The sequence below is a fragment of the Mustela lutreola genome, chromosome 4 (assembly GCF_030435805.1).
Source record: "Mustela lutreola isolate mMusLut2 chromosome 4, mMusLut2.pri, whole genome shotgun sequence".
In the NCBI taxonomy this organism is placed as follows: Eukaryota; Metazoa; Chordata; class Mammalia; order Carnivora; family Mustelidae; genus Mustela; species Mustela lutreola.
The window spans coordinates 126,635,827-126,649,712 of NC_081293.1; the positions used below are offsets into that span (position 1 = coordinate 126,635,827).

At 36.0% G+C, this 13,886-nt stretch overlaps 1 protein-coding gene across 3 annotated transcripts in view; it reads right to left on the reverse strand.

Moving 5' to 3' along the window:
• SLC25A40 (solute carrier family 25 member 40) overlaps positions 1 to 13,886 on the reverse strand; it is a 55,025-nt gene that overhangs the window by 12,394 nt on the left and 28,745 nt on the right. For 2 of the 3 annotated variants that reach the window (XM_059171023.1, XM_059171024.1), the window contains 3 exons: positions 6,480 to 6,547; positions 4,331 to 4,455; positions 3,154 to 3,327 (listed from right to left, as the gene is read on the reverse strand). In XM_059171023.1, the coding sequence (XP_059027006.1) occupies positions 3,154 to 3,327; positions 4,331 to 4,455; positions 6,480 to 6,547 (367 nt within the window). The remainder of the gene's footprint in view (positions 1 to 3,153; positions 3,328 to 4,330; positions 4,456 to 6,479; positions 6,548 to 13,886) is intronic. The other variant, XM_059171026.1, reaches the window with a different exon arrangement.

Genomic DNA, 13,886 nt, shown 5'->3' on the forward strand with positions numbered 1-13,886 from the left:
CTAAAAATGAAGAAACAAAACAGTTATAATTTACATATGTATGTCTATACAGAAAATCCAAAAGATAAGCAAAGTGAAATAATGGTCTTAAAAGTAGCTGAATATTATATATAATCTAACACAGGGAAATTCATTTTAACACTGCCTAAGATTTGGAATTTTTATTTTAATAGAGCTTTTAAAATAGCTACCAAAGTTGGAAGTGGGTATAACTATAAATAAATCTTTAAAAAAAGGGTTATATATAATATTTATGGAGAAAAATTTAAAATTCTACTAACACACTTTAAAGAAGAATTCTATAATAGAGAAAGATGACATTCCTAAGAGGAAAAATAAGGTACCAAGATTTTTAGTAATGCACTAGTAATTTAGACAACACTGCAGTATGAGCACAGGCTCAGACAAACTGGCCAAGGGAGCAGATGCATGCACACAAGAAGCTCTGATGTGACAGGTGACAGTGCAAATCCCCAGAGCAAGTATGATGCATCAATAAATGATGCTGGGATAATGATCTAGCCATAGGAGGGGGGAATAAAGCCGAATATTTATCTCAGTTCTTAAGTGCAAATCAATTATGGATAAATGAATGGCCAATGAAACAATGCTCAACCTCATGAATAAATATAAGTTAAAGTGAGATACCACTTTAAATTACTACAGAAACAAAACTTAAGAACTTTGACACTAAAAATACTGATGAGGGTATGAAATGAAGGAACAGGAAGCTGGTAGATGTACTAATCTATACAATCACTTTAGAAAAGAACCTGACATGTAATAATTAAAATGTAAATACTTATATGAACTAGCAAATCGAATACTAGAGATATCCTTGTATGTGTCCACCAAGAATCTGTTAAATATATTCAAAATAGCACTTACTTGTTTACTAATAAACAAGAGTGAAAAAGAAAACAAAAAAGTTTCACATAAAAATAAAAACGAATCTGGGGCCCCTGGGTGGTTCCGTGCATTATAAAGCCTCTGCCTTTGGCTCAGGTCATGATCCCAGGGTCCTGGGATCAAGCCCTGCATTGGCCTCTCTGCTCAGCGGGGAGCCTGCTTCCCACCCCCTTCTCTACCTACTTGTAATCTGTCAAATAAATAAATAAATCTTTAAAAAAACATTAAAACGAATCTTAAGATTTTTTAGTAAAATAAGCCTTTTTTAAAGCTCAAAAAGAGGCAAAACTAAGTAACTTATTGTTTGGCAATAAGACATGTGGTAAAACTATTTTTTTTAAATCAAATGAATAATATAATCCAGTACAGTGGTTACCACTGGAGATGTGACAGTGGAGGTGAATATATGTGGTTTCATGATTTAAAAAAGTACAGTGTTCTAGTTCAGAGACTGAATGGTGACCTCACAAGTGTTCATTTTATTAGAATAGTTCATAATGTATACTACATTATTTCCTATCTATCAAATGTCAAATAATTAAAGACAAATAATTGGCCTAGGAATCTGTATTTTTAAATCATATACCTAAACACAAAAGCCTGAAGAGAAATACTAATGGAAAGGGCAAGATGCATAGATGCACAGAGATGTGAAGAGAGCACAAGAGAAGGATTAACTGAAGGGAAAAGAAGGAGGAACTTTGAAGCATGCACATTTTATAAGCTATTTGTTAGTTTTGTACTTCTTTTTCATGATTTTCTCCCTCTCCACAATTCAATAATTAGCACAATCTCCTCCTATCTGATTTATAATAGTGTTTTAGTAGAAGTCAACATAATTCACAAGTGCTCTTAAACATATTTTATATTTTGATTTGTAATAGTTTACTTACCTTAGTAATTATTGCACTTAGGGTAATGTTAAAGGTAGTCTGTTTTAGCTAATGTGAATATAATAGTATCTTTAAAAAAAAAAACAAATGAAACAGAAGGAAAACAGAAAGTCAGGCTTGAATTAGAAACTACTCGTCCAATAAAGACTTATGATGGTTAGTCCTAGGTTTATTTTATAATAATTTAAAATTTTAATTTTCAGCTAGTTCAATTTAATAAAATACAGAAAATTTATAAATTGTATATGTGGATTCTACTGAACAGATGATTTAGAGGAGATTTTCTCCTGGAAAAAGTAATAGCCAGGTAGTCTTATACTTTATTTTTCAAATTTCCAAAGTATAAAGTATCTAGTACATAAATAGTTTAATATTCATCAAATGAGTTCCTTGCAGTCATGTACAAGCTTGTAATAATTTTAAATTACAAATCCATGGATTTGATATGATTCCATCAGCATACTGTATTTTGTAAAGTAAAACTTTTTATTGAAATAAATGAAGAGTGGAATAATGGAATAATCGAACTTGGAAATGCACCCATACTGTTACTGAAGAAGTTTTTAGCTCTGTGACTTTTTTTTTTTTTTAATTTTTTATTTTTTATAAACATATATTTTTATCCCCAGGGGTACAGGTCTGTGAATTACCAGGTTTACACACTTCACAGCACTCACCAAAGCACATACCCTCCCCAATGTCCATAATCCCACCCCGTTCTAGCTCTGTGACTTTGATCAAACAAATTAACCTCTTTGTGGCTCTTATAACAAACTGGTAACAGAAATATTCCCTATCCCATAACATTATTATAAAATTTTTAAAATTAAGAAACCTATTGGGTACTTAGTGAAAGCAAGGAAAAAAGCATTCTCTATCATGCAACAAACATTTGCTTATAAAACTCAAAATTAGTGTATTAATACATTGTAATTAGAATATTTGTATTATATCTTATACAGCACTATAGGCAAGCTAATATTAGTGGAGAAGAATTAATCATGTATGCTTCACATTAAATATATCCAATTGAAATATTAAAACAAAAATAGTTTATATAAATAAAACTATTGACAAAAAAAAAAAAAAGACACATAATGATCTGACAGTCCAACACTGAACTAGGAGTTTGTGGTCATTGAAGAAGATAACTTACCTTTAGCCTAAAAGGACTTCAAATTTACTTAATTTAAAAGTGATATATATATAATGAACCATTGAACACTATATTAAAAACTGATGATGTATAATATGTTGGCTAATTGAAGTAAACAAATAAAAAAAAAATAGAAGTGATATATACATAAGACAACACTACCTAAAATTTAACAGATACTAAGATAAATCCTACCTGAGAATGGTACATCTCTAAGAACAGTAGGAGCCCAGCCCCTCCAAAGGGAAATCCAACCATCTTCAGACACCTTCTTGCTGACAAATTGATGCAATTCTTTGTAAGAAAACTTCTTAGATTGCATCTTGGTTCTAATCAATTCTAATGGACTTATCACAGTTACTGCACCAACTAATACAAATAAGCAAATATAAGAAAACAAAAACAAAGCCATGTACTATACAAACGCACATGCAAAAATATTTCATGCATTTTTATATAAATAACTTTCATTCTGAAATGTCTACAAACTTTAAAATCAAATATCTAATGATGCCAACATATTGGTGCTTTTTTTTTTCCTTGATAAAGATATTTCTTAAAAGCCTGTTTTCAGGGGCGCCTGGGTGGCTCTAGTTAACTACATCTGGTGGGTTAAACCTCTGCCTTCGGCTCAGGTCATAATCACAGGGTCCTGGGATTGAGCCCCCGCATCAGGCTCTCTGCTCAGTGGGGAGCCTGCTTTCCCTTCTCCCTCTCTGCCTGCCTCTCTGCCTACTTGTGATCTCTCTCTGTCAAATAAACAAATAAAATCTTAAAAAAAAAAAAAAAAGCCTGTTTTCATATAACTCCCTCTCTGGTTTCAACTCTTTTTTAAGATCTTATTATTTTTTTTTTTTAGTAATCTCTACACCAAACATGGGGCTCAAACTCACAACCCCAAAATTAAGAGTCGTGTGCTCCACTGAGCCAACCAGGTATCATATCCTTGGTTTCAACTCTTTCATGAGCGGTTCCAGAAATATCACACATCAATTAAACTCCTGCAGCACAGAGAGAAGTATCTTTCTGCACAGGGTAAATCTTCTGATTAAACTCTGAATCCCAGAGTCTATAAAAGAAAATGATTCAGGACTTGGGCATCAATATGACATCAACTTGACATCCGATGTCATTCTAAAATCTAGAATCTAAAGTCTAAACTTTCTGTCCAAGATTCAGCAGGGATGGGTTGATCACATCTTATTCTGACGGCAATCACTACATACTATATGACTTCTAGAGTATAGATACTAACAATTTAGTACAAACTACAATACTCTGCATTTTATACAAAATTATCTGTGACTGTCAAAATTTTAAAAGACGCTTTAAACAGAAATCAAAATGAAAATATAGTAAGTTTATTACTTACATCTGGCAATAGTTCCGGCAATAATTGGTATACGACTTTCATTTTCTCCTAACTTTGATCTCAGAAGAGCAGATAATTGATCATAGCAGGTAAAATAAATAACTGTGGCAGGAACTGCCATAACTCTGTTTGAAACACACCAACAAAAAGATTTACACAAAACTGTAGAATGGCTTAAATGTATTATTACTAAATATAAACTAAAATCCTTATATATAAGCTGAAAACCGTAATGAACCGGCCAATGAGATTGATTTTTCTTTTATCTTAAAATTATTAGTGTTTAACTTTAGCAGGCAACAAAAAGATGTACAATAGGTATATGCCCTACAGAAGTTTAGATTTTAGTTGTGAAGGTAAGTCACAGAGCACTTGCTCAGGTCATAAATAGGAAAAGACTAAAGAGGACACTCTTCTACCTCCTTGATTTGTTCTATTGTTTCTGGTCTCCCAATAATCTTCCTTCCCAATTACATTCACTGTAACATGAAAATCCCTAAAGTAAATAATACAAGAACATTCATAAAATATTTTTGAACTATGGACCAGTATCATACCTGCTTGTTTCTAGAAATAAATTACAATTAATGTTGCAGAATTATATATATGTAGCTTTGAAGAAATTCCAATGACATATTCTTGCAAATGAAATTATCAAAAGGGAATTATTATTATTTTTTTAAAAGATTTTATTTATTTGACAGACAGAGATCACAAGTAGGCAGAGAGAGAGGTAGAGAGAGGAAGAAGCAGGATATCCGCTGAGCAGAGAGCCCGATGGGGGGCTCGATCCCAGGACCCTGGGATCATGACCTGAGCTGAAGGCAGAGGCTTTAACCCACTGAGCCACCCAGGTGCCTCTCAAAATGGTTAATAAAATCAAACACAAAGTTGCAAGTACTCTCATGTTACATGTATTAACATAACAAGAAACCAGTTTACATTTATGGTCTAAGGGACATTAGACACTGAAATGTCTAATGTTCCATAGTGAAGTTTGATAATGAGAATTTAGGAATAGAATAGATTGCTGGTCTTGGATCAGCCACTAACTTTAATAACCTTAGGCACTTTTTAAAATGTATGCGTCAGGAGCACCTGGGTGGCTCAGTCATTAAGCATCTGCCTTCAAGCTCATGTTGTGATCCCAGGTTCCTGAAATGGAACCCTGTGAGAGGCTCCTGCTCAGCGGGAAGCCTGATTCTCCCTCTCCCGTTCCCCCTGCTCACATTCCCTCTCTCACTCTCTCTCAGTCAAATAAATAAAATTTTAAATAAAATGGATGAAAGAAAAAAAGAAAGAAAGTATGCCTGAAAGTGACTAATTTGCTCCACAAAAAAGACACATTAAAAAGAAATGAAGGAAAAAAATGTATTACTTGGGATTTTTACATTTAGCCTTACTAGTTTATCATATTAACTCATACAATAGCTAGTTAGTAGAGAATTAAGATTATCCAGAAAAGGGAAAGTATGCATATCACAGTATCTCATATTATAAAAGTCAAATAACACCAAGTTCTTAATTTCTGAAAATGAAAAAAAAAATTATGCTTGTGCACCAAAGACTGACCACAGCAGGCCTGGTTGCTCATCTTCTTTATATGAAGATGAGCATATATGCATGTTTTACCTTTGGTCAATTCCAAGGAATGCAGCCCTTTGAATATGCCCTATAATAAGGTATTTTTGGTATGTCTGGAGCACAAAATCAACTTGTCCAGGTTGTTTTGTACAAACAATGTGGCTTTTGGCAAACATTTGCTTTCTTTTTGGGGGTCTGGGTTTTGGTAATCGTGATTACAAAGAAAGAACTTGCCTGCCATCAATCCCCAACATAAGCCCCAGACTCTGTCATTCAAACACGTTTTCAGGAACACTTTGCATATACCACTTTAATTCACTGCTGGAAGAATAAGCCTGTCCTATGGGATGTCCCCGGGGAGGGCTCTGGAAGTCTTATGCCTGCCTGGTCAGCTATTGTTGTGTCTTTGCCCTTCCTGGGTGGTTGTGGGACTCACAAAACAATGCTTCAGGAAATGAAAAAGCCCCAATAGTACAAATGTACAATTTTATCCAACTATGCCAATTATAAGGCAAAACAAAACAGTAACCACTATTTAGTGAGAAAATATTAAATTGCAACTTACAAGGTAGGGGGAAGGCCACTCCACAGGGATTTAATGCCCTCATTTCGAACAATTTTCAAAAAGGCATCCTAAAATTATAAGAGGAAAAAGTAGTCCAAATATATCCCTGAACCTGATATATAAACTTTTTGATAAATGATTGGTACTTCTATTCTTTCAAGCATATATTTTCAAAATATGAGCTTCTCAGATTTATGTTATACCCATTCTTTTAAAAAAAAATTAAGGGAATTTTCCTCAAGTTTTAAATATAAGTAAAACATTTCTGAATAATACTTTCTGCTTACAGAATGAAATTTATGTCACTCAGCTACAGAGTATTCTACTTAGGGCTTAGATGCCTAGTTTTAAGAGATTATTATAAAAAGGAAATTGAGTAATGGCAGAGAACTGGTCATATTGACTCTCCTGAACAACTACAGAGTCTGGGAAAATATTATTTAAACCCAATACTTGAAATCTCTGGAAAGGAATCAAACTGCAGGTAAAAATCAGTAGGAAGACTGTTGTTAAAAGACAGACAATGAGTGAGATTTGCAAATTTGCAGCTTTTTTGCATAAAAGTGGCAAAGAACAGCACATTTACTTGCTTGAGATGGCAGATACAGAATTCAGGTTGACAGAATATTCAGAAACTTAGGTAGGAAAAGAGGCTCTAGAGAAACCATAAGCCTCCAAGTTTGCATACAAAATCAGCCACCAAGCTTGGCTCACCAATAAATTATGCAATCCCAGAGCATGACAACTAAGTTCTGCTCACCCCTCACCTCAACCCCCACATAAAGACATCAGCTAAAGGCTGAGTGGAAATTTCAGCTGCAAACCAACACAGAGGAGCCTGACTTTGGAGTGTGAATCCAGCCAAAGTTAACTGCTCCTAGAACAAAATGGACTCTTTCGAAGAATATAAAAGAAATCCAGAGTTTTAAGAATGCATCATTCATAATGTCCACTATATAATCAAAATTCCTAAAACATAAAAAGTAACAAGAAAATGTGCCCATAAATTTAAAAAAAAGTAGTCAACAGAAACCAACACTGAAATTTCAGATGATACAATTAGCAAACAAGAACTCTAAAACAGCTATTAAAAATATATTCAAAAACTTAAAAGATGATATGCAGCTAATGAATGAACAGATGTGGCATTTCAGCACAGAAACAGTTACCATAAAAAACAGCCAAATGAAAATTCTAAACCTGAAATGAAAAATTCACTAAGTGGGCTTAGCAGCAGAAAGGAAACAGCAAGTAGAGTCACTGAACATGAACACAGATCTTTAGTCTGAAGGAGGAAGGGGAAAAAGAATGAGGAAAAATGTAGAAGCTCAAGGACCTGATGGGAAACATCAAGTGGTAAAACAGATTTATTTGGAATCACAGAGGGAAAGAGAGAGAACAGGATAGGAAATAATGGCCCCAAACTTCCCCAAATATGTGCAAAACATCAATTTACAGAGCCCCAAATCAGAAAAGATCCCAAGCAAAATAAAAACAGACAACGAAAACAGAAAAAGAAAAGCAAAGTGGCAAAACACATCTAGAGAACAGATGATACAAATGAAGGCTAACTTCTCATTAGACATAGGGAAGGTCACAAGATAATATAATGAATGACATGTTTAAGTTGCAGAATTTTGTATGCTGCAAAAACAGGTTTCAAAATGTATGGCAAAGACATTTCAGTACAACAAAAACTGAGAGAAAAACTGCCAAAATACCTGCATGAAAGAAATGCTGAAAAAAAGTTCTTCAGGAAAAAGGGCCATGATGCCAAATAGCAACTTAGATCTTCAAAAAAGGAAGGAAATAAAGAAATGGTAAATATACAGTTATATATGAAAAATTTATTTTCCCCCTTTCTCCTTTTAACTCTTTTGAAAATATAAGACTCATTAAAATAAAATTCTAACAGTGAGTTGTAGAATTTGTAATGTACAAAGATGTACTATATACGCAGCTACAGCACAAAGAAAGAGGAAAGAATGAATCCTGTCAAGAACCATGAGGGGCCTAAGTACATGCGCTCTACGTGAAAATTAACAAGTTAGTCTGCCGTAGTATCAGGAGAGCTGGTGGAAGACAAGAATCTCTGGCTTAAGAGGTAAAGGACAGTTTATTACTCACAGGAACAGCAGCAGCCACAGTATCGGCATTTTCGTACCCATTTCCTGAGCCCCAATTTCCATAGGACTACGTGAAGAAGGCTGGATGGCATCAACACACAGTGGCCTTTATTACAGCAGGGGGAATCTGACCTGAGGGGACCCAAATCCTCTGTAACGGGCAGTGAGGATACCTTCCCTTTGCTCTAGAGGGAGACACTGTATCTTCCAAGGTTATTCACTATACAAAATCCTTGAAAAGATGGTAAGGAACGTATTAAGGGCAGTCCGCACCTTGTTCCCAAGATATGTAGAAACATGAAAGACTTGGAGAATTGTCTCTCTAGAAATTGGAACAGAGAAATCAATGTAATATTATTATAATTCAACTAATTACAAAGAAGGCAAGAAAGCAGAAAACCAAAGAACAAAAGAGGGACAAAATAGCAAAAAATATATAAAATAAGATAATAGACTGACATCCAACCATGTTAGGAAGTCCTTTAAAGTAAGTACTAAGTTTTCCAATTAAAAATCAGAGATTGTCAGAGAAGGGACTTAAAAAAAAACAACAAGGCCCAGCTCTGTTGTCTTGGAGTAAAAGGATAGAAAAAGAAACACCTTATAAACAGTATGAGAAAGCTGGAGTGGCTGTTCTACTATTTGACAAGAGGCCAAGATAATGAGTATTACCAGTGATAAAAAGACATTTCATTAAAATAAAAATGTATCAGAAAAACATATCAAGTATAAATGTATATTTCCCTAAAACAGGGCTTCAAAACCCATGAAGCAAACCTGAAAGAACTCAAAGCGAAAAGAAACAAACCATCAATCATAATTGAAGATTTTTATATCCTCTTTCAGTGCTGACAGAATTGAAGAAAAAAATTAGTAAGAACTTAGAAGATCTAAATAAAACATCAGCCATCTTGACCTGATGGTTTACAGGACACTATGCCCAACAGTTGCAGAATATAGGTTTTAAAGTGGACATAAAATATTCACCAAGACAGATCATATGTAGGACCATTAAGCAAGATTGAGTAAATTTCAAAAATCTGTAAATTTATAGAGTATATTCCTCTGACTGGAATAAACTAGAAATCCGCAACAATAGGATTCTATAAAATATCCAATTATTAATAAGTTAAGTATTACACTTCTAAATAACCATAGCAAAAAAATAAATCACAAGGGAAGTTAGAAAATATTTCAACTGACTGGTTGAAATTGAAATTAGGATACATCAAGTTTAGTGCCCTGAAGGACACAGTAGCCACTTCCGTCCTCATGATAAGAAAAAAGCTCAACTGAAAAACTAACAACTGCTCTTAGATTTATAAAATAACTGAAGTTACAGGCAAACTGCTACCCTGAAAACTGGATTAAAAGATACAGAGACTCACAGCTTACTTGAGTAGAAGCCTGCAGTTAGAACCAATTTTAATAACTATACTTTATAAATAACAAATTGGCTGAAAGGTCAGGATATATACACTTGAGGGTCAAAAACTGAAGGGGGCCCCCCACACTCTCATGAATTTTAGCTCTATGAGTCCTACCAGATTCTCACTGTGAAGATTAGGGAAAAATCTCCTCCTGCTTTCAGCAACAGAAGGAGAAATGTACCCGTTTTGAAATATACCCCAAACTTGGATTCTCCTTAATAAAGCCTAATCTCAAGGTAAAATATATTTTCAGAGCCTAAACCACTGCAGTTTTATCAAAATCTAACCAACTTGGGGTAAGGGAAGCACCCAACTCATTTTCCTTAAGAATAAGACCTAGTCCTAGAACTACACATTATTTCTCTTCCTGCAGACCTTACCACATCTACAGGGCTCTTGTAGAGCAACAGGGGATCATAGCTTTGACAGAACCACAAGACTCAGACTCTGAGAAGTCTCTAGGGAAATTCAAAGATAACAGGCAAGACAAAAAAGAGGACACTGGAGGGAATTTTGTTCTCTGATAACAAAGCTACAACCAGCAGCAAACACAGCCTTACTTCTAATCAGAGAAACCTATCACCGGACAATAAACCTGTACTGACCTCAGTTTTTTTTTTTTTTTTTAACCCAATACAACATGTGTGGCTTTCAACAAAAGAAATTACAGAGTATGCTGAAAGACAAAAAAACAAATCTGAAGAGACAGAGCAAGCAACAGAATCAGACTCATATATGGCGGAGATTCTGGAATTCCAGACTGGGAATCTAAAGTAACTAAGATGAATATGGCAAGCATTCTGCTGGTAGTGTCAGAGGAGCAGAGGAGGTACAGTGAGGGCTTAGGGCTTTCACCCTAACCCATGAGGAATGAGATCACCCCACCAGTGTCAGTGCAAACTATAAGGGAAGCCAGAACTCCTCTCTGCTCTCAGTGTGTTTGGGCAGCTATAACCATCCACCTTACAAACAACAGAGATTATTTCCAACGTTCTGGAGGCTGGAAGTCCCAGATCAGGGTACCAGTTAGGTCAGAGGGACCCTCTTCCAGGTCTCTGATTTCTTATTGTATCCTCCCATAGTTGAAGGGCAAGGGCGCTTGGGGACTCTTTTACAAGGTCATTAATTCCTTAGGTCCCTGCCTTCATGACATCATCAACTTCAGCTCCATGCCTAATACCATCACTTCAGGCATTAGGATTTCAACATATGAATTTTGGGCAGACTTCAACATTCAGATCATCACACCTGTCCAACAGTAAAGAGATCCTCCGCAACACAGTGTGTCCGTGGATGCTAATTAAGGAATCTGAACTTCCAGCTATACCCAGCACTAACAAGGTGGAACCCCTTTCCTCTGAGTTAAGTGTCAAAAAAGCCAGTTAAAATATAATTTTTAAATGAGATTCACAATATAATACACAAAATTTCCTGGTTTCAATAAAAAAATCATTTGTCATTCTAAGAACCAAGATGTCAAACTAAAATGAAAAAAGACAATAGATGCCAACAATGAGATAAGAATATTATAATTATCTGACATAGATTTTAAAGTGGTCAACATAAAAATCACTGCGGGCACCTGTGTGGCTCAGTGGGTTAAAGCCTCTGCCTTCTGCTCAGGTCATGGTCCCCCAGCGTCCCGGGATAGAGCCCTGCATCTGGCTCTCTGCTCAGCAGGGAGCCTGCTTCCTCCCTCTCTCTCTCTGCCTGCCTCTCTGCCTACTTGTGATCTCTGTCTGTCAAATAAATAAATAAAATCTTTAAGAAAAAATCATTAAAAAAACCACTGAATGATCATTTATGAACACATCCAAAACAAACAAAAATAAGGAAGACTCAGCAAAGAAATATATGCACAAAAACTACATGAAAATCTAAAAAATGTTCAAGTAATGCATAGAAGGGAAGACAAATAAAACAGCAAGAGAAAACAAAGAGAAGGGGTGCTTGGGTGGCTCAGTCAGTTAGGTACCTGCCTTTGGCTCAGGTCATGATCCTGGGATCAAGCCCCAAGTTGGATTCCCTGCTCAGCATGTAGTCTGCTTATCCCTCTCCCTCTAACCCTCCCTCTACTCATACTTTCTCTCACTTACTCCTTCTCTTTTAAATAAGTAAAATTTAAAAATACAAACAAAACAAAACAAAAAACCCAAAAAGGAAATGTCAGGCTGTTAACAATGAGACAACAGGCCCCAAATGGAGTCACTTACGCTAACCCCACGTCAGCACACTGACAATACCTAAGTTAAAGGCAGTTTCTGCCTCTACCAAGAACATGACCTTTAACCCGTCAATGTGTAATTACCAAGTTAGCACTAGTGAGGTAATATGCCTGAGAGAGTCCCAACTGCCTTCAGAGTAAGGTGACATTGCCTGTAACAATCTATTCTTTGTTAGAGTATTAACTTTCTAGCCCCATCTTCTTCTGCCTATAAAAGTCTTCTGTCTAGGGGCACCTGGGTGGCTCAGTGGGTTAAAGCCTCTGCCTTCGGCTCGGGTCGTGATCCCAGGGTCCTGGGATCGAGCCCCACATCGGGCTCTTTGCTCAGCGGGGAGCCTGCTTCCTCCTCTCTCTCTGCTTGCCTCTCTGCCTGCTTGTGATCTCTGTCTGTCAAGTACATAAATAAAATCTTTAAAAAAAAAAAAAAAGTCTTCTGTCTATAAAGTCTTCTCAGAGATCCTTTCTACTTACTGGATGTAATGCCGCCCAAATCATGAATTGTTGAATAAAGCCAATTAAATCTTCAAATTTACTCAACTGAATTTTGTTTTCTAACAAGGGTTAAGTTCTACAGTATCTGTAACTCTATGAAGTATAATTCAGATACATCAACTCAAAGATAGAAACTGACAGAATAGTTAAAAAAAAAAAAGACTTAATTTTATGCTGTTATAGGGGAGCAAAACTTGGCAACCACAAAATGCAACTCTTTGGCATGTAGACTATTTTAGGCTGAATATTTTTAAGAAACAGAAAGTTCAGGAAGAACCTTTGACCCTTCCTCTGTCTAAAGAGTTTAGAAAGAGGAATTGCTCTAGGAAGGGAGCTCTCACCATAGATAACTATAGTGTAATATAAATTAGGTGTAGTAGACAGGGAGGAACCTTAGCAAAGTCTGCTAAAATTCCTCTTTGTGCCCCACTGTTTCTTTCTTTCTTTCTTTCTTTCTTTTAAGATTTTAGTTATTTATTTGACAGAGATCACAAGTAGGCAGAGAAGCAGGCAGAGAAAGAGGGAGGAAGCAGGCTCCCTGCTGAGCAAAGAGCCCAACCTGGGATGGTGATCTGAGCCCAAGGCAGAGGCTTTAACCCACTGAGCCAGGCGCCTCTGCCCCACTGTTTCTGTGTGGCCCAGCACACATCTGTTTACCAAACATTTACTTTTTCACCTTGCAGTGAATTGTCTTCCTTCCTTGAAATCCCAGACCCTTGCCTCTTTTTAATTGTGGATGACAAATAAACCTCAACTGCCTGCCTGTGGGGTACATTTTCTTATGGAGCCCCTGTACATACATAGTGAACTTTGATTTTCTCTTGTTTATCCAGTTCATTGTCAACACAGTAAAGATGCTATTTAGGTTTAACACAATTTCTATAAAAATCTTAGTGAGTTTTTTTACAGATATAAAAACATTATTCTAGGGGCGCCTGGGTGGCTCAGTGGGTTAAGCCGCTGCCTGTGGCTCAGGTCATGATCTTGGGGTCCTGGGATCGAGTCCCACATCGGGCTGTCTGCTCAGCAGGGAGCCTGCTTCCTCCTCTCTCTCTGCCTGCCTCTCTGCCTACTTGTGATCTCTCTCTGTCAAATAAATAAATAAAATCTTTAAAAAAAAATTATTCTAAAATTT